This window comes from Biomphalaria glabrata, chromosome 12 (assembly GCF_947242115.1).
Source record: "Biomphalaria glabrata chromosome 12, xgBioGlab47.1, whole genome shotgun sequence".
Classification (NCBI taxonomy): domain Eukaryota; kingdom Metazoa; phylum Mollusca; class Gastropoda; family Planorbidae; genus Biomphalaria; species Biomphalaria glabrata.
The window spans coordinates 28,270,916-28,291,908 of NC_074722.1; the positions used below are offsets into that span (position 1 = coordinate 28,270,916).

General features: G+C 38.6%; 1 protein-coding gene across 3 annotated transcripts in view; it reads right to left on the reverse strand.

Annotated features, from left to right (window-relative positions):
- Window positions 1-262: 262 nt before the first annotated feature.
- LOC106064170 (T-box transcription factor TBX3-like) overlaps window positions 263-20,993 on the reverse strand; it is a 119,617-nt gene continuing 98,886 nt past the window's right edge. For all 3 annotated transcript variants that reach the window (XM_056006731.1, XM_056006732.1, XM_056006730.1), the window contains 4 exons: window positions 14,763-14,909; window positions 13,510-13,586; window positions 9,963-10,258; window positions 263-6,096 (listed from right to left, as the gene is read on the reverse strand). In XM_056006731.1, coding sequence (XP_055862706.1) covers window positions 4,118-6,096; window positions 9,963-10,258; window positions 13,510-13,586; window positions 14,763-14,909 — 2,499 coding nt within the window. In that variant the 3' untranslated portion in view covers window positions 263-4,117. The remainder of the gene's footprint in view (window positions 6,097-9,962; window positions 10,259-13,509; window positions 13,587-14,762; window positions 14,910-20,993) is intronic.

The following is a 20,993-nucleotide window of genomic DNA, read 5'->3' on the forward strand; positions in this document are numbered from 1 at the left end:
TAGTATTTCTTTTTGATTGAATATATGGTTCCAGATGATATAAAACTTATCAGGTTCTATGACAGACGGTTAATGAGGGTGTCGTGTAGCCAGCACAAACACCTATTGCTACTTTACCCGACCAACATAAGGTGTGTTTTTTTTTTAAATATTGAATTTTAAGATCCTGGTCCTCAAGAATAGGAAGCCATGGTCTTTACCACTCATACCATGTTCCACGAATGAATTTATGAAATCAAATAATGACTCGACAAAGACAATGCTCGATAAATAAATATCTTTACTTCAGTTAACATTAAAACAAAAATAAAATGAAGCTAAATGTTTATAGATGTCTACATGTTATTGCAGTGTTGTTTTTTATTCAAATATAAATAATAGAATTGTACAAATCAATCATGGCGAAAAAAATCAAAACAACAAATAAAAAAATGTTAACATAAAAAATTATCACCAAAATATTTTTGACACCATTTTTCCCTCCAGAAAACATAAATGCATGCTCCCATTGTGCTATTATAGAGTACAACATTGTGAGGAATCGAACAAACTAAAACCGGCACGTAATACTAACGAAAAGGCCACAGGGGGTAAGATATGCGGTTTCTATGTGGAATAGAGGGTAACATTTTTTTGCTAGTTTTAAATCAACGGAGTTTCATGGCAAAGGAAAAGGTTGGAGGTTTTGCGCGCGGGAGAAACATCACCAAACTTGAAGACCAGCAGAAGAGAAGTAGGTTTATCGCTTCAGGACCGGACACAACAGAATATGACCAAAAAAATTGTTCCGGAAGTTAAAAATTGAAACTAGCGAAATCTGCCTTTGTGCTGACCATGTCATTCAAAACTGCATTCTTTATGAAGAGGCCCGAAAAAGACACTGGCCCCAAAATAGAAAGAAAACTATATGGAGAGCTCCATGATTTGAAACCACTGTGCAGTTCATCTCGTATATCGGTTTAGTTATCTGAACGTTCCGACATAACAATCGGAACGAGGAACAAGAAGAAATACCAGAAAACAAAATTGAAGTCAGTAGGATTGAACACATCTCTTAGATATCTAGTGATTAATGTCTAGCTCCGAAATAGAGTTGCAAGAGCACACTTACTCTCAATAGGAAGTTTTTTTGTGTTTTTTTAGGGGGGGGGGGAGGGGGTAAGCACTTTTTGCCATTTTGATTTCCAGGACGAGGCAGGTTATGCTAATGTCTATATATAATACATTCAAAACAAAATACTGTACTGCAAAACTTGTATTTGTATTCACTTCCTCGTGTTCAAAGATACACTGAACCCCCCACCTTTTAGTTTTTGTTTGACAGATTGATAACCTTATTTTAAACACTTGTACATTCATATTCCAACTTCCGGATCAGATGATGTGTTTAAACATTGTTTGGGACTAAGGACTATTTTGTCCTTACAAAAACATAAATAGGCAACAAACAGGTTTATTTATAGCGCGAATTTTTGGCGAGCTCAATAATAATACTGATGTTTTTATGATTACATTAATCAGAGAACGTTTTTAATATACAAAAAAACATGTTTAAAACCAACAAAAAACAAAAAAAAAAAAAACAGATCATAGTTCAAAGCGACAAAAGAAGCATAAAATTAAAAGTGGATAAAATGACGAAATAATTTGATACTAAAATGAAAACGTTATGGGACAGAACATGAAAGCGTTTGAGTGGCAATCTGGGGATTAGAATTATTGAACTGTATTCTAAACACATTAGTACAAATAATGTAATATGAATTAAATTCTGAAGTGTTTCTATGAATGATAACTTTTCATATCAGTCAATAAAACAAAAAAAAAAAACAGGCTGTGAGACCATCTATTAAGAAAACAGTGCAGCACTTCATGTGGCCCAGCTATGACCTATATATATTGAGTCAGGATCAGTGAAAAAAAATGCACCACTGACTTGTTTTTGTTCAATTAAGTTTTAATGAATAAGGTGACAAATGAAATAACATTTTCCAGTCGACTCCCACAGGTTGAGGTTAACAAAAGTTTACATAAACTATGTTGTCACTCTGCCTTTCTACCTTATTCCTTTTTTTTTTTTTTATAAATTATATTGTTTCACATTGACCAGCTTTAGTTCTATCAGAGGAAGTGACGTATGCACGTCACCGCGGAAACTTGTCATTCATTTTAAAGTCTGCAATTGTCTAAGAAATTATAGACTCCTGAATTTTAAGTATAGGAGAGAAGAAGCAGGCCTATCTGTAATTGACCAAAACCTACTCATGCCACGCATGTAGCCGGCTTTTCAAAGCGACGATTGGAATTTATAGACGTGCTTATGGGATATAATTAATGAGCTCTTATTCGAGCACGAAGGAGGAGCTAAATACAATAATGGGATATACTATTATTTAATTATCCTGTTAATAATAATAATCTTTTATTATCTATTCTATATGGAAATTATTCTTACAATTTGTGCATTACACCAAACAAAACATGGTCACTATAGAAAACCAAACTCTCTATAAGTTTCGACTAAGGGGAGACAATATGTAATTAGTTCACAAACATGATTGCCTCCTTTTCAGTTTTGGTCTTTTGTGATAATTTTGAAAAAGATATATATATATGTGCATGCGTTCAATTATCAATACATCATCAAACTTAACAAATTGATTTTTAGGACAAGTAGAACTAGAATTGGATGCCTATTACATGATATTCAAGTTTTGGGCCGAATGGTATAGAAATGCCGGGGCCGATTTTGACAGTCAGTCCGCCCGCGTATATATATATATATATATATTCTAAACTGTATATATATATATATATTATTTACACACTTTTTTAAAAAGATTAAGTATGGTCGTGGGAAAAATTAGAAAAAAAAAGGGGGGGGGGTAATTTCTGGGACTTTTGAGTGCCACTAATACTAATAGTGCAATTGTCTTACTTAGACATTAGCATAGAAATACTTATCTAGATGAATAACTCCGTACAGGGAAGCTAAAACTATCGGATCTGATATTAGTTTTGTTGGATACTTTGCTAGTATACATTGACTAAACTCTCAGTCATTCAAAAAGCCAAAATGTCAGTTAAACTTTAGAGCTTCGAATTTCGTCCTATCTCATCTGAGTATGTAATTAATTGTCCCCACATTCAAATTCTATATAAATATCTAATAAAATTAAACTATATTAAGTTTAACATACAAAAATGTTTAGTGATATACAGGTAAAGAAAAGCAATAATGAAGAAGAGTGCAAATAATAACAATGAAGGTGTGTAAATCTTTGGTGTAAGAAGTGAATCAGGGTTTGGGGGGGGGGTATGGCCTTGTGGTTGGAAGGGAATGGAGCGGATGTACACTTTACTTCAACCTGTAATCCCATTTCTTTACATATATTTCGCATGTCCAACAAAGGTTTATTAGTTATTAATAAAATAAAATTAAATCTTACTTGAACTATAGACTTGGTTTTAGAGTAACACTATTTAGTGCTATATAAATATATAAACATGAGCAAAAAAAAAAAAATAATAAAACCATTTAAGATATAAATTATTGACAAATTTAAAAAATTACCATAAATTATGGAAGTATCACCAAAAGTTAGAGCTAATAATTTGCCAAACGTATGACGAAATATAAAACACAAAATCATGATTTTAGACCAGAGACCTAGTAGTCAGAATTCTAGGTCAGAGACGTCGTGGGCAGGGCTCTAGACCAACGACCTCGTGGCTTTTTACAACGAAACAACCTGAATCGTTTTAAAATCATATTCCAGAAGTTTTGGATAAATGACGTCACATATGAAATAACATTTCCAGGTAAACTTTTGTCGTTTTAAAGACACAAAAATATTACGCTTAGAAACATCTTCATTTCCAATACTGTGGCAATGTCCAACAGGCTAAAGAGGAAAGTTCATAGCAGTAAACATCCCAATTATTTTGTAAAGAACCACAAGATTGAAAGTTCAGAAAGTTATCCACGTGACAAAAAAAGTGTCAATACATTGTCTTGAACGTGAAATGGATTTTTTTTTCATTTCTCGAGGTCTTCAGTCATTGGACGAGTTTTTACAACAAACGAAAATTATCACAAAAGTTGAGCTAAAGCGAATCAAGAATGGTGATTGCCCGAACTTGGTTTCAGTCCACGGAGCATTAGCTGCATATTTCTAATTTGGCTGCCACCTTGCTCGCCTGGGGTGTGGTCTTCAGAACTATCTCGTTGGACGGGTTTAGGGAAGTGGGTCTTTTGCTGCTGGTCTGAAAGAGATTTTTCTGAATGTTCTCCAGGCCTGTCTTCCGGAGCGGAGTTTGGGTGCGCTTTAGAGAAGCGGTCCAAAGCCTCGGCCGACGATGATGACATTTCCGTCAAAGATTTCCTGCTCATGGAGTCAGCGGCGAGCATCAGCTGGTGACGATAATAGTGATGATGAAAATGATGATGCTGGTGAAGAGACGACATGGGCGCGGTCGAATGTTGCTTTTGGAACCCGGCAGGTAATGCGGACAACGAAGCTTTATCTCGCTGCAATTGCAGCAATGCTGCCTTCTGCAAGTCCTCGCCACTGTAGATTTGTGCTTCCGAATGATCGCTCCCCTTGCTGCATTCGTCCGGCTTGATGATAGAATTAATGTCATAGGATTTCTTTACTGGTTCAAGTTTAATGTCAGACTTAAGATGCAAGTGAGCGCCGTGCTGTTTATTGCTAGTTTCCTCCTCGTTTTGACGTTGGGGTTCTTGTCTGCCCAAAGTCGCGTGACTTTTTTCTTTATGCGATGTATCTCGAAGTAGTGGTGATCGGAGGCTAAATCCGGCAGTTAAAGTATGGCGGTGTTTGTCTCTGTATTCACCGGAAGACCAGTTTGGCGATTCATCTTCTCGGTTGGCAAGAGCTCGAGACGCTCCAGATGTTTGAAAGTTTGAGCTGTTTCCAGTGGTAGGTGAGCAATGTTTCGAACCAGTGAATTGGTAACGATGACTGGCCGAGATCGTAGGATCTCGATGAGCTAAGCTGTGAGCTAAGGGCGACGAATGATTGAACTCTGCTTCTCTGGACGAAGACTCACCTGGGGATCTTTGAATAATGTTGACCGTTGCAGCTGCAGCAGCTGCCGCCGCGTCAGCTGCCGCTTTAGCAGCGGCGGCGGCAGCAACAGCCCCGGGTGGCGTTCCGCCATGCACGAACTGATACCGAGGCTGAGGCGGTTTGGGCGAAGAGGCAGAGAAGGAACTTTTGAAGATTGATTCTGGGAAGTGACACGGAGACTCATGAAGGGAATAAGGAAAATGTGGGAATGGGAGATACAGAGGATAGCGTTTGCTCATTAGTTCTGGGTCTGCCAAGCTGTAAGGTGGAGAGCCGAATAGCGGCGGTAGAGGGATAGAGAAAGGGTTCAACCCCCCTGAAGATGAGTGAGAAAATGCTGATGCACCTGAAGATGAGAAGATATTATTGCTGAAGTCATGTTTGGTGTAGAGAAGGGGATTGTACAAGCCTCCTTGAAAATGGTGAGAGGGCTCGAGGTGATTGTTTCCAGGCCCATAACTCAGTGAATTTCCTGAAAATAGTCTTCCAGTAGAGGCTACGTTGAAAGCGCTTTTATCCGTAAGTGAAGAGGCTAGAGTAGAGTCTATCTCTCCAGGTTCAGAGCTCTCGCTTTTTCTCGAGACGCTGGCTAAGTCACGAGATCTCGGCGTACTCCTCGGAGAGTCTATCTCGTCGTCCACAACATCGATTCTGCCCCCGGGCGATTCTCCGCCTCCGGTGTTTTCTTTTCTAATATCCATCGTCTTGGCTGGGGAGTCCGATTCCCTGGTATCGATTTTTTCCCCGTAATGAGTAACCACCGCGGGGCCGTGATTCGATTGGGGCAGCGGTCGAAAATTGTCGGCCTCCGTCGGGCGGTAGTCGGTGGTGGTCAGCCCCTTCTCTTCCGGATTGAGTGTCCAGCGTTTACTCGTCGAACCATCGCCGCGGCCCGCGTCCGCCGTCCCCTTCAGCGTAATGTAAGCTCTGTTGTCCTCCGTGCCCGCTTTTGATCCACACGGGGACTCGCTTTCTGGATCGATTCCCGGCACGTGAGTGTGGCCTGTTGGTAGAAACACAAAGAAACAAAATTGACATTGGGTATCGGATAATTGTATATAATGTTTAGTCTGGGAGACCCAGAGGCTGGGGGGAAAAGAATGCGCATCTAGAGCTTGTTTAAGACGATAAATTATAGTTTTCGATTGTTTTCTCCGTCAAATAAAATCAAAGAAAGCAAAAAGTAACATTAAAGGACATCTTTGTATAAAGATATAAAGGACACCTTTGCATAGATATAAAAAGGACATCTCTGTATAAATATATAAAGGACATCTTTGTATAAAAATATAAAGGACATTTTTGTATAAAGATATAAAGGATATCTTTGTATAAAGATATGTTGGACATACTTGTATAACGATATAAAGGACATCTTTGTATCAAGAAATAAAGAACATCTTTGTGTCATGATAAAAGGACATCTTTGTATAAAGATATAAAGGACATCTTTGTATCAAGAAATAAAGAACATCTTTGTGTCATGATAAAAGGACAATTTGTATAAAGATATAAAGGACATCTTTGTGTTGATCTTCATATCGACATTATTATAACGAAAACGATATAATGCAATACAACAATACAACAATACAACAATACAGCAATACAACAATACAGCAATACAACAATACAGCAATACAACAATACAACAATACAACAATACAGCAATACAACAATACAACAATACAGCAATACAACAATACAGCAATACAGCAATACAACAATACAACAATACAACAATACAACAATACAACAATACAACAATACAGCAATACAGCAATACAACAATACAGCAATACAGCAATACAACAATACAACAATACAACAATACAGCAATACAGCAATACAACAATACAGCAATACAGCAATACAACAATACAGCAATACAGCAATACAGCAATACAACAATACAACAATACAACAATACAGCAATACAGCAATACAACAATACAACAATACAGCAATACAACAATACAACAATACAGCAATACAACAATACAACAATACAACAATACAACAATACAACAATACAGCAATACAACAATACAGCAATACAACAATACAACAATACAACAATACAACAATACAACAATACAGCAATACAGCAATACAGCAATACAGCAATACAACAATACAACAATACAACAATACAACAATACAACAATACAACAATACAACAATACAGCAATACAACAATACAACAATACAGCAATACAACAATACAGCAATACAACAATACAACAATACAGCAATACAACAATACAACAGAAGACCGTTCCTCTCTCAGATCTTGCGATCTATAGGGCAGATGATGTTAAGGTCATCTGTTTCTGTGACCCACGGTTAACGGGAAAAGCGTTATGTGGCCAGCACAACGACCAACCGCCTTTACTTTCCCCCAAATTAAATCAGGTATCCATTAGAGTTGGGGCGTCCTTAAACTCCCGGCATTCGAAATCCCAGTCTTTACTGAGATTCGAACCCAGAACACTAAGCCACCGCTCCTCAAATACAACAAAAATGTACGCAAATCTTTTTAAACGATCCATATTCATCGTTCTCTTAGTAATGTTTTAATACAAGCTTACATATGATTGGATTTAAATTATAAATAAAAAAAATAATATTTTTTTCTTATAAGATAAAATGAAATTAATTAAGTGAAAAAATACATTAAAATAATTGTATTTAGATTTAGGGCCGATACAAATTACAAATTTGTATTTAAGTAAATAGGAAGCATAGAAAAAATGCATTTAAGATTAAAGTAATACTCAAAAATATCCAACCCACCAATAAAAAAAAACCAACAACTTAATGACTGCAAAAACAAAAATGTGTTTATGTTTTTATTAGGCGGGTACAGAAGACGAAAAGAGAACGTAAATAGACCGCCGGCAGACAACGGTTTTGTCTGCAGGAGGTGCGGGAAAATATGTAGGTCGCAACTGGGTTTGCGTAGTGCTGTGAACCGATGCACTCGTCTTTAAACCTCGGAATTGAAGACATTGCCATTCATGTGCTTCAGGATGTGTTCAGAGACAACCTCTGTGGATGGTCAGTGGGTCACCCACCTAGAGCCCCGAGACATTGCCATTCATGTGCAAGGTACTTCAGGATGTGTTCAGAGACAACCTCTGTGGATGGTCAGTGGGTCACCCACCTAGAGCCCCGAGACATTGCCATTCATGTGCAAGGTACTTCAGGATGTGTTCAGAGACAACCTCTGTGGATGGTCAGTGGGTCACCCACCTAGAGCCCCGAGACATTGCCATTCATGTGCAAGGTACTTCAGGATGTGTTCAGAGACAACCTCTGTGGATGGTCAGTGGGTCACCCACCTAGAGCCCCGAGACATTGCCATTCATGTGCAAGGTACTTCAGGATGTGTTCAGAGACAACCTCTGTGGATGGTCAGTGGGTCACCCACCTAGAGCCCCGAGACATTGCCATTCATGTACTTCAGGATGTGTTCAGAGACAACCTCTGTGGATGGTCAGTGGGTCACCCACCTAGAGCCCCGAGACATTGCCATTCATGTGCAAGGTACTTCAGGATGTGTTCAGAGACAACCTCTGTGGATGGTCAGTGGGTCACCCACCTAGAGCCCCGAGACATTGCCATTCATGTGCAAGGTACTTCAGGATGTGTTCAGAGACAACCTCTGTGGATGGTCAGTGGGTCACCCACCTAGAGCCCCGAGACATTGCCATTCATGTGCAAGGTACTTCAGGATGTGTTCAGAGACAACCTCTGTGGATGGTCAGTTGGTCACCCACCTAGAGCCCCGCGCCTTAGAGGGGCCTGTGGTAAAGAGAATGTTTAACTCACCGTCAGCCAATCGCACACCTATTCGTACACATGACTATTGATACTCCCCCAGGCCCCGCGCACTGCTAAGGCCCCCTTCTTATCTGTTAAATACATTACCACGGTTTTTGACTGCACAAAAAGAAAATTGAATTTCTTTTCTATGTGAAGAGTAAAAGTCAGGGCGGACTTAGGCCATTGCAACCTATGCGGTCGCAGTGGGCCCCGCACTTTCATAGGCCCCGCGCTAATTCTAGGTGTAAATTATGAAATTAAAGCATTATAACTTTTATATAATAACAAGTTTTGCTCGACTTCTGGTTATCCAGGGGCTAGTGGAAATCTCTTGCAATTGTAAAGTATGCCAAAAAGTTCTGGAAATCTCCTGAAATGAAAAATCTCCTGAAAAATAGACAAAATTGTCTTTTTGATGTGCCATTCCTATGCGCGTTTAAAAAAAAACGGCATTGTCAGTTTTCATTTAATAAAAATTTATTGTAAATAGGCCTATGAATGTGTTTTATAATACAAAATCTTAATGTTGACATTATGCTTATCACTACCCAGACTTGGCCCCGCGCTATTCTTTCCGCATAGGGCCCCGCAATTGTTAGGACCGGCCCTGCTAAAAGTTGTTTGTGTAGAGTAGACATAGGCTTTTTTTTTGTTCTTCTTCTTGTTTATCTCGCACAGACTACAGACTAGTGTTAAATGTAACTCATTAGGGTGAAAGATAAAACAGAACTAGTTTTATTCCGTAAAGTGTTGGACTTATCTTTGTAGTAGGCATTGGCGTAACTTAAGTTGGGGGAGGAGGGGAAATTTGAACCCCCCCACCCAACCCCCACTTGAGGGAGCCCCCAAATGAGTGTTTTCTACATTAAAAATTAAATATTTCACAAAACGCAGGGGCTCCAAAAGAGGAACCCCCCCCCGGGTCCCCAAAGGATGGAAAATTCATAGCTACGCCCCTGGTAATAGGTAACCATAGTGAACGAACGCGCACCTCTGCGTCACACTAAACTACAGCAGCTGAGAGAGCACTCAACAACTTACACGCCAGAGTGGTCTCATGATGTCGACCAGGGACGACAGCCTCTTGGGCTCCCTTGGCCCCTTCTTGGCCCCGGCTATCTTCCTCGTCATCAGTCCGGTCCACCTCGATGTCGTTGTCCTCCGGGTCGTCGTCGTAATCGTCCTCGTCCCTGGTGTCCTCTTCGGTATCTCCTCCCCGGGTCATTTCCCGGACTTCGATTGCCGACGTGACGTCTTCGGTGATTCTCGGCTCGTTGGATTTTTGACGGATCATCTTTGACGGTGAGCTCTCGTGTGCTGCTTGACTTGCCAACCGCCTGTGAAAAAAAATTACTCATCAATAAAACTTTAAAAACAAAACTCACCAAGGGATGGTGGTCAATACACTTGGACCGAAGTTAAAAGAAAGAAAAGATAACGTGTTACCTTTTTTTTTCCCTAACGGGCAATTTATGGTAAACATTTGAGAGACGTTGTAGAATGTGTTGAACTACTCTGGCTTCTGTTGCCTATTCTTGCTTTTATAAGTATAGATTTATTCAGCATCTGATAGAGCTTTAATTAGCCCCTCATATAGACTAGTTCATTTATAGCTCATACAGACTAGTTCATTTATAGCTCATACAGACTAGTTCATTTATAGCTCATACAGACTAGTTCATTTATAGCTCATACAGACTAGTTCATTTATAGCTCATACAGACTAGTTCATTAAAACCCTCATATAGACTAGTTCATTTATAGCTCATACAGACTAGTTCATTAAAACCCTCATATAGACTAGTTCATTAGGCCCCTAATATAGACTAGATCATTAAGCCACTCATATAGACTAGTTCATTTAGCCCCTCATATAAACTACTTATTAAGTCTCTCATATAGACTAGTCATTTAGTCTCTCATATAGACTAGTCATTTAGTCTCTCATATAGACTAGTTCATTTAGCCCCTAATATAGACTAGTTCATTTAGCCCCTCATATAGACTAGTCATTTAGCCTCTCATATAGACTAGTTCATTTAGCCTCTCATATAGACTAGTTCATTTAGCCTCTCATATAGACTAGTTCATTTAGCCTCTCATATAGACTAGTTCATTTAGCCTCTCATATAGACTAGTTCATTTAGTCTCTCATATAGACTAGTTCATTTAGCCTCTCATATAGACTAGTTCATTTAGCCTCTCATATAGACTAGTTCATTTAGTCTCTCATATAGACTAGTTCATTTAGCCTCTCATATAGACTAGTTCATTTAGCCCCTCATATAGACTAGTCATTTAGTCTCTCATATAGACTAGTTCATTTAGCCTCTCATATAGACTAGTTCATTTAGCCTCTCATATAGACTAGTTCATTTAGCCTCTCATATAGACTAGTTCATTTAGCCTCTCATATAGACTAGTACATTTAGCCTCTCATATTGACTAGTTCATTTAGCCTATCATATAGACTAGTTCATTTAGCCTCTCATATAGACTAGTTCATTTAGCCTATCATATAGACTAGTACATTTAGTCTCTCATATAATCTAGTCATTTAGTCTCTCATATAGACTAGTTCATTTATCCTATCATATAGACTAGTACATTTAGTCTCTCATATAATCTAGTCATTTAGTCTCTCATATAGACTAGTTCATTTAGTCTCTCATATAGACTAGTTCATTTAGTCTCTCATATAGACTAGTCATTTAGTCTCTCATATAGACTAGTTCATTTAGCCCTTAATATAGACTAGTCATTTAGTCTCTCATATAGACTAATCATTTAGCCCTTTATATAGACTAGTTCATTTATCCCTTCATATAGACTAGTTCATTTAGCCCCTCATATACTAGTTCATTTTGCCCCTCAAATAATAGTAACACCCAGTTGTCTGGGACCCAAATACTTTTGGAGGCGGGCCTGCTGATTCCAGGATTCTTTGTGTCGTTAGCTGGGTATATTTAAATTTTCAGACACAATTAAAAAGCACAATCCGAAACAATTAAAGATCAGTGTGCATCTAATGATTAATCCACATTGACTAAAAATTTATGTGCACCTAACGACTAACTCACATTAACTAAAATTAATGTGTCCCGAATGACTAATTGATATTAACTAAAATTAATGTGCGCCTAATGACTAATTGATATACACTAAGATCAATGTGCAGTGCACTTCATAGAGACTAAGATCAATCTTAAAACTCCAGACCAGACCACAAAAGAGTGGCGGCAGAAAAAGAAAAGAAAAGGGAGGTGGAAGGGAATCACCGAATTCTTCCAAAAAAAAAAAAAAAAAAGGAGCAAACCTTCTATCGTGCAACTTTTTGCGTGTGTCGAGCTCCGCCTAACTATCTCTGCCCTCCCCCCCGATTCTTCCGTTACCGTTCCGACCCCCCCCCCCCTTTCCCGAATCCCCATACGCGAAATGAATTGAGACAAGATCGTGAGTGATTCGAGCTTCATAACACAACTCATCAAGATTTCCATCTAAGGGCGGGGGGGGGGAGGCGGGTGGTCGGGCCTGACGTTTAAAGGGCTCATTTAAAGTCAGTTTTCTAAAAGGGAGATGTCAAAAGGGGGATAATTCCATCTAATTTTGCGGAAGCTGGAAGTTAAAAGAGGAGAATTATCTGCTGGTGTTTGCATAGTGTTGAGCCGGTCTCTGGTCACAAGGGCAGCCTTGTAATAATTGCACCCGCTCCCACATAGCTTAGATGTAAAGCTTAGCCAAACAGGGCGCTTAGAAGATGGGGCGCCAGGATCATAATATATGATTATCATCATGAAAACGTTGGGCTCCAATGTGGGGGTCGTGATTTTTTGGGAGTTTTTTTTTTCTATCATTATTTATCATATTTCCTTTTCTCTTCCCCTCTGCGCGGGTGGGAGGTGGGAGTAGGAGTCACGGGGACATTGTCCAGTCTGACCAGTTAAAGAGCCAAGACACTGATCATTTCCTCTTTGGGGGGTCAAGGGGAGTCAATCAGTGCTGCATTCAACCACAATCAGCTGTTCCAATAAAGGTCTTTTTGGGGGGGAGACCTCAGGCTTTGAAAGATGGAAAAGGCGACAAAGAAATACGAAATTAACGCGTGACCTTTCATGTTTCCTCGCTTTATTCAATGACCATCACCCTTTCCCCCCCCTTTCGCCCGCATCCCGTCCCTTCATATACTCTATTGACCCCAGACACATGTTTACTTATGGGCAGTGCAATCGTAGCACCCAGGCTCAAACTGAAATCCTCATTACGAAATTTTGTTTCAAGGTTTTCATTAGACCGAAAGGAAGAAAAAGAGAAGAGAGGACGCTGGCAGTACTGTTCATGAACAGAGAAGAGTACGCTGGTAGTACTGTTCATGAACAGAGAAGAGTACGCTGGTAGTACTGTTCATGAACAGAGAATTTCGTTTTCATTGTTCATGTTCACTCTAAAGTTTGCCACTCTGCTTTCATTTGTAAAAACACGAGCAGGCGAAATGACAGACAGAGAAGGTAAAGAAAATCGAGAAGACTCGCAGGCGGCAGGGGAGACAAACAGAAAAGGAAGATTATCTAATAGATGTAAATTTACTTACTTTTTCTCTCTTTTTCCTCCTCCTGTGTCCCTGAAGCCCTTGGCGAACGGGTTGTTGTCGATTTTCAATTGCGTTATCTGGATAGAATGAAAGTATGTTGTAGAAAGTAAAACAAGATTTTGATCGATCTTTTTCTTTTTGTTGTAACTTTATTGTGGTTTCCATGATCTATCATTTAATAATCCGCAGTCCGGACAACACGGGGAGTAACCTATAAAGTATCTCTCCCCCACCCACCGTGTCTTCATATAAACTAAAACATCAGCCAATAAGAGTATTATCTTCACCTTCACCTATCCCTTAAACTGTTGAACCATTGGGGCACCACACAAGATCTGTCAACCTTATTCGTTTTTCCCCTTCCTTCGCCTTAATTAGATTCTCCTTCCATGACAAGCCCGTCTATTCTCTGTTGTTTTTCCATGGTGGCCTACTAGTTAATTATTCCATTAGTTCTATGAAATACAGTTTGGGAAACACTGCCTGTCTTTGTTTAACGGTAATGGGGAAGTTCCTCACTTGCTTATTCCCAAAGAAACAAGATCTACAAGAACTATTCTGTATGTTCTATATTTTTCTTGTTTAACCCTACCAGCCCATAGCCCCATGGAACAAACAAACTGTCCTCTATGTCCTGAGCTACTGGGCGGGGGGGGGGGGGGGTAGCAGAGCAGCTAATCTTTGCTTTATATTATTAAATCATTAGTTCTAATGAGCATAATAATTATTTTCATACTACATGATTTCTCACAGTATCTTTCAATGGAAGTCTAAATTAACAAAATTTCGATTAATTTTAGGTGTATTACAAGCATATACCGAATTTATAAGTGCCTTATTCATGTTTTTTTGAAATTTTAGAATATTTTCATGTTAAAACTATGTAAACCTCATTCCAGATAACCCAGCAAGTTCACAAACTTGGGCACCCTCCAGACGATATTAGTGAGGACTTTTCAGGAATCTACTGCAATAACTTAATTGCTATTATGGAAACTAATCTTATCTTATATTATAGATTACAGACGTTACTTCACAAGAGGAGAGCAATACGTGCTACGAATTTCATATGTCAATCTATGTTAATTTATGTTAATCAGTGACATACTCTCTTAATAGTAGTTGGTTATCCTGGCTCCTGGCTGATTCAGAATAAAACATTGTTTCTGGGTTTAATATTTACCTAATAAAGGTTAAGATTTTATCAGTGTCATAGATGTCCAAAGATTTAAAGCACTTTTCTTGTTAATTACCTTTTCGTTTTGGTAAGCGGTGACCGCTATGAAGGCCGTCTCCTCGAAGGCAATGGTCTTCCAGGCAGAGAAAGGTAGGGACAGGAAGTCAGCGGCTCTCACAATGTGAAGTCTGGGCTGATACTTGTGCATAGAGTTGAGAATCGTCTGCTTGGGAAAACAAAAACAAACAAAAAACAATCGTTATTAATTAACACTGACATGGTTAGCACGATAAGGATGGTAAGCTCAGTAAGCGTGATAATAGTGGTAAAAAGGTAAGCGAGGTAAGAATGGTAAGAAAAGTAAGGGCGGTAATAGAGGTAAGCAAATGGTAAGCGTCTTAAATTACTGCCCAATAAAGATATCTGTGACAAAGTAAAATTGCATAAGTAATTGAATAAATAAACAACAACAAACACACAAACTTTAAAAAATGCACGACCAACAAAGATTTGAGAAAGAAGAAAAGATCTCCATGACGCTATCAAGATGTAAGGAAACACTTTTGACCTCCACATTCAAATCAAAGGCAGAATACAATTGAAGCAAATAACATTGGAATCTAGAGACCGCATAAGTGTGTTACTCAATGTTTCATAAGTATTACACTTTTGGTACTTGCACAATAATGTCATACGTAGTTACTACATTCTCCCATTTTCTCTCTCTATCTCTCCCTTTCTGTCTCTCTCTCTCTCTCTCTCTCTCTCTCTCTCTCTATCTATCTATCTATCTGTCACCAGTTCTATATTTAAAAGTTTATTTTCAGCTTATTCTTTAAAAAAATTATTTTCTTTCTTTGAAAAACAAGCACGCCTATCCATCCAACAGAACAGTCTCCGAGCACCAATATTGGTTCTTCCATTATTTTTACACTATCTGCCTTGGCCCTTTGCTGATGTAAACAATCTTGTAAACGTTAGGGGATAGTGTTTTGTTTGTCACGCCAACCACCCGAATAATTTTCATTTGATATCTTCACTTTGTCATTCACTTTTGACTGTGTTCTGTAGAAGTTATTTCAAATACATAGTGATCTTAAGAGTTTAACTCTTTCTCTCCTAACCGACGATACCAGCGTTGATTCCACTAGAATGTGGTAAATAATTACGGAGAGAAAGAGTTAATACACTACCATAAGTGTAGCCTTATGCTGATTGGCTAATCATGAACTTCTCCTGACCTTTCCTACCCCTCACACACCCCGATCCTAACCCTTCTTCCACACATACTTCACACATTTCTCCATTCTCCCCCTAAAAGCGAAGCACTTCACTAAAAGGAAATGGGGTTACGCTAAGGAAACAAAAACTTGCAATCATATCACGTTATAATGCTACATCTTCATTTCACGCCACCGCAGGCGGCGACCCCGTGCATTCTCGCCAACCTTTTAACATTCCTCTATAAGTAAACCTCCCCACCCCCCGGAAAAGTGTGCCCCTTTACGCTTCGTTATGACCCGAATGCAAACATTAGCACGCGCAATGGGGGTACAATTAACACCCCGTCAAAATGGAGTGAGGATCATAAGTACTCACACAACATACCATACAAGAAGTCGCGTGCCTTTCCTCTGTCCCTGGAACTCTTGTGTTAAGTGCAGGGTGCGAAAAGCGCAAATTAGTTTGTTACATCTCTCTTACCCCGTAGGGGAGTTCCATTTCCCAAAGGCAGCTGATAGAATTATTTGAATATTGTAGTCCTCTTAACAGGCTTTTAACAAACGATTCTCAAAATATAAGAACAAGTGTTTGTAGAGGAAGTATGGGTAAAAGTTGGAATGAATTCTATCTAATCAGTATATCTATCTATCTATCTATCTATCTATCTATCTATCTATCTATCTATCTATCTATCTATCTATCTATCTATCTACCTACCTACCTACCTACCTCCCTAACTAACTAACTACCTACCTACCTACCTACCTACCTATCTATCTATCTATCTATCTATCTATCTATCTATCTATCTATCTATCTATCTATCTATCTATCTATCTATCTATCTATTTATCTATCTATCTATCTATCTATCTACCTACCTACCTACATACCTACCTACCTCCCTAACTACCTACCTACCTACCTACCTACCTACCTATCTATCTATCTATCTATCTATCTATCTATCTATCTATCTATCTATCTATCTATCTATCTATCTATCTATCTACCTATCTACCTACCTACCTACCTACCTGCCTACCTACCTACCTATCTATCTACCTATATCTATCTATCTATCTATCTATCTATCTATCTATCTATCTATCTATCTATCTATCTATCTATCTATCTATCTATCTATCTACCTACCTATCTACCTACCTACCTACCTACCTGCCTACCTACCTGCCTACCTATCTATCTACCTATATTTATCTATCTATCTATCTATCTATCTATCTATCTATCTATCTATCTATCTATCTATCTATCTATCTATCTATCTATTTTATATTAACTGCTTTGATTGTTTCTCTTCTTTAAGTTTTATTTGTTGATCAGCTTTGAGAACGTTAAGCATTAGACATTTGGTCCAGGCCTCCACAGTTTTAGAACCGCTGTATATCAAACACCTACTCTCACCTACAAACGCGCTCCCCAACCAAAGGATGCTCGGCTAATCCCACTCAGTGCCAGAATTTCGCCACTAAAACTGTTGTTGGCGTTAGAAAAGGGGGGAAGCAGCATTTAAAATAAGGGAGGGAGGAGGGGGCTCTCTGAAGTCTGCACTCCTCGGTGGTCCATCGTTTAGTCTGTGTCGCTCACCTGGGTGACTCAGAGACTCCGGGGAAAAGAGATGCTCCCGATGCCAGATTGTCGCCAGCAGCCTTCCCCACTCCTGCTCTCAACTTCCTTCCAGTACAAGAGTGGCCGGGCGGCCATAAAATGAGGTGGGAGAGAGAAGGGAAGTGTCTTGCACAGTGAACACAAGATCGAGGGAACACAAGACAAGAACGAAAGGACGAGAGAAAATGAAAAGAAAGAAAAAATAATTGTGAAGAAAACAAAACAATAGTCAGAGTTAAGAAAGAAAAAACAAAACAATAGTCAGAGTTAAGAAAGAAAAAACAAAACAATAGTCAGAGTTTAGAAAGAAAAAACAAAACAATAGTCAGAGTTAAGAAAGAAAAAACAAAACAATAGTCAGAGTTTAGAAAGAAAAAACAAAACAATAGTCAGAGTTTAGAAAGAAAAAAGAACGAGATTTAATTGAAGATTTATTTTGATTCTAAGATGTGAAAGATCAATTTAAAGGAACAATAAAAATTAAAACTAAAAGACAGAAGTATAGACATTCACAAACTCAGAAAAAAATAGTGAATGAGAGAGAGAGAGAGACAGAGAGAGTCCAAATGGAGCAGGTGAAACGAGAGAGAGACAGACAGAGACAGACAGACAGAGAGAGACAGACAGACAGAGAAACAGAGAGAGATAGAGACCTAAAAGGGGAGTGATATGAAAGAGAGACAGACAGAGAGACAGAGAGAGAGACAGACAAACAGAGAGAGAGATAGAGACCTCAGGGGGGATTTGTTATGAAAGACAGACAGACAGAAAGAGAGAGAGAGAGAGAGAGAGACCAAAGGAGGGGGAGGAGTTGATATGAGAGAGACGTTAAAGTTAAACAGAGTGAGAGATATGGTGTTTGTGTGTGGGGGGGGGGGAATAAAAGAATTCAAACGAGCGAGAAGCTAATCATGCTAGAATTAAGATATCAAACATGGCAGAGAATAAAAGGAGGATGAGGTAATGATAACAGGAAAAATACACAAGCACAAGAAAGAAAGAAAGAAAGAAAAGAAAGAAAGAAGGAAAGAAAAACAGATAAAAAAATATATTAAGTTGAAGGAATCTTTGGAAAAAAGGAAGAATGAAAATAAACAAATGAAAGTAAAAGCAAAGAGAAATAAGAAGCAAGAAAAAAAAAGAACCAGAGAAAGAGAGTTTAAAAAATTAAGAATGAAAAAAAACAGACAAAAAAAAGAAAGAACAAATTTTAAAAGAACAAGGTTACAAAGACAGTATGTGTGGGAACACAAACTCAAAATCGGCCCCCGAAGTGGTCTACCCAGGCAGGTAAAAAAGCAGGTTTGAATATTTACAGAAAGTATCAGAAAGAAATTATATCAAACGCAAATGAAAGAGAAGAATGGAGAAAGAAAATGACAGATCTTGTGTGGTGCCCCAATGGTCCAGCAGCATTTAATAATTTATAAACCTAGAATTAGCGCGGGTCCTATTAAAGTGCGGCGCCCGCTGCGGTCGCATAAGTGCGGAGCCCACTGCGTGTCACCTAAGGCCGGCCCTGCAAAATAGCGGCGAATGCTACGCCGCCGGTCGACTAGTAAAATAGATTTTTTTCTCTTCAAAAATAAAAGTAAACATTTCTTTTTGTAAATGTAGTAGTTAGTGTGACAGAACGTACTTAGCTTAACAATACAATTGTATAAACAATTTTTTTTGGACAAAAAATCTAAAATAGTTTGCATAAATTATGTTAAAAACATCTTCTATGGTCTTCTCCCTTACTAATGCGCGTCCTGTGTTTGTTACTATTAATTGTGAATAGTTGTAAAAATGAAAAATGGTGTAATTTTATGAAAAAAAAAAACTGCTTGCATAGTTGATTTTAAAAATTAAATTTTTCAATTTCAGACAAGAAAAAAGTAGCCTTTGCATCAGAACTTTGAATGTTCTAAAATATCTTGATGTCGGATTTTCAATTTCTTTTCTAGTTTACGAGATCTTAACGGGACGGAAGGACGGACGGACAGAGAAGTAAATAATTAAAGAATGAAAAGACAAATAAAGTAAGAAAGAAATAAGGAAGAGAAGTTTTTAAAGTCAAGGAAAAAAATTATTTAAAAAAAACAACAACAAACAAACAGACAGACAAATGCTGTCCAAAAAAATTATAATCCAAAAAAAAACACACAAAAATGTCGAAATGCAGGAGATAATGAGTACGAGATCAAACGGTTGTGTAGTGTTATTGACTTCACTGTTGCAAAAGTCAAGCAATTGAGCTGTACTGGAATCAACCTATACATCATGTTGATAAATTGGATGCTACGTATAACACGACCGTCGTCAGCATCATCATTACGTGACCTCAGCAATTAAAGCTTTCCAGGGTGGGGAGGGTGAGACAGTGGCGGGCGGTGCGGGTCGCGCGAGCTCAGAAAAAATCAGTTTCTCATAATAACATAGTTTTAATGTAGAGCTATAGATTCATGTCATTAACAAGCCATGAGATCCACGGGGCGGAACTCCTGGAAGCTTCCAGAAGTTTCTAAATAGTTTTCGAAACAAAAAAAAAAAGGGAAAACATTTGTTCAGCTGGAATTATTGGAATGCTTATTCCAGGTCTTTGAGTTGCGTGAGCTGGTCGAGAGATAGAGTTGTGAACTTGTGAAGACTAGAAATTTCGAACATTCCCCAAGTACACTCAGCTCTAATTGGTCTTTGTAGGAGAGAGAGAGGGTGATTAGTAGGGAAGACAATTGTTTTATCTATTTTGTCACCCATTTGCTTATCATAAAAAACACGCAAGACCCCACAAGGAACTTGACCCCACAAGGAACTTGACCCCACAAGGAACTTGACCCCACAAGGAACTTGCCAGGGCCGCTACTGGACATGGAACTAGAAATACCAGACAAAAGATGAGTTTGACAGTGCAATAGGATTACAATTTATACAAGGCAATGGTCGACCATTAAACCATCTGACCTTGTAGCAGTGGACATCTATATTTAAATGACTTTCCCAAATTTTAGCACTATCCTATCTCTGGTATTACTGAAATGATAAAATATTATAACAACAGAGCTATTTTCATATATGACCAAAGTACAAAATAGATCTATGAACATATGCTGAAGTTATGTACATCAAACTTGATGACAATAATATACTACCCGCATTTACACGAATGATAGTATTGTTTGCATTGATGGTGAAATTCGCGCCTCGGGGTAAGACCAGATTTAGAACCTTTGAATTAAAAAAAAAAAACATCACATAGATGTAAGCATATGTTTAGCGCGACCTTTTGCTTGCCCCCAAGAGATTGCTGGGTCATGATATGTCGGGGGCACTACAGACAAGAGGCTGCAATTAGGTTTTGCACTCAACTAATTATGTGAAATTTCTTAGCAAATTTCTGCGCAGTCCAATCCATAGAGCTAGACCTGTTGGTTGCAGCAATTAATATCTGCACGTCACTACGGCTTCA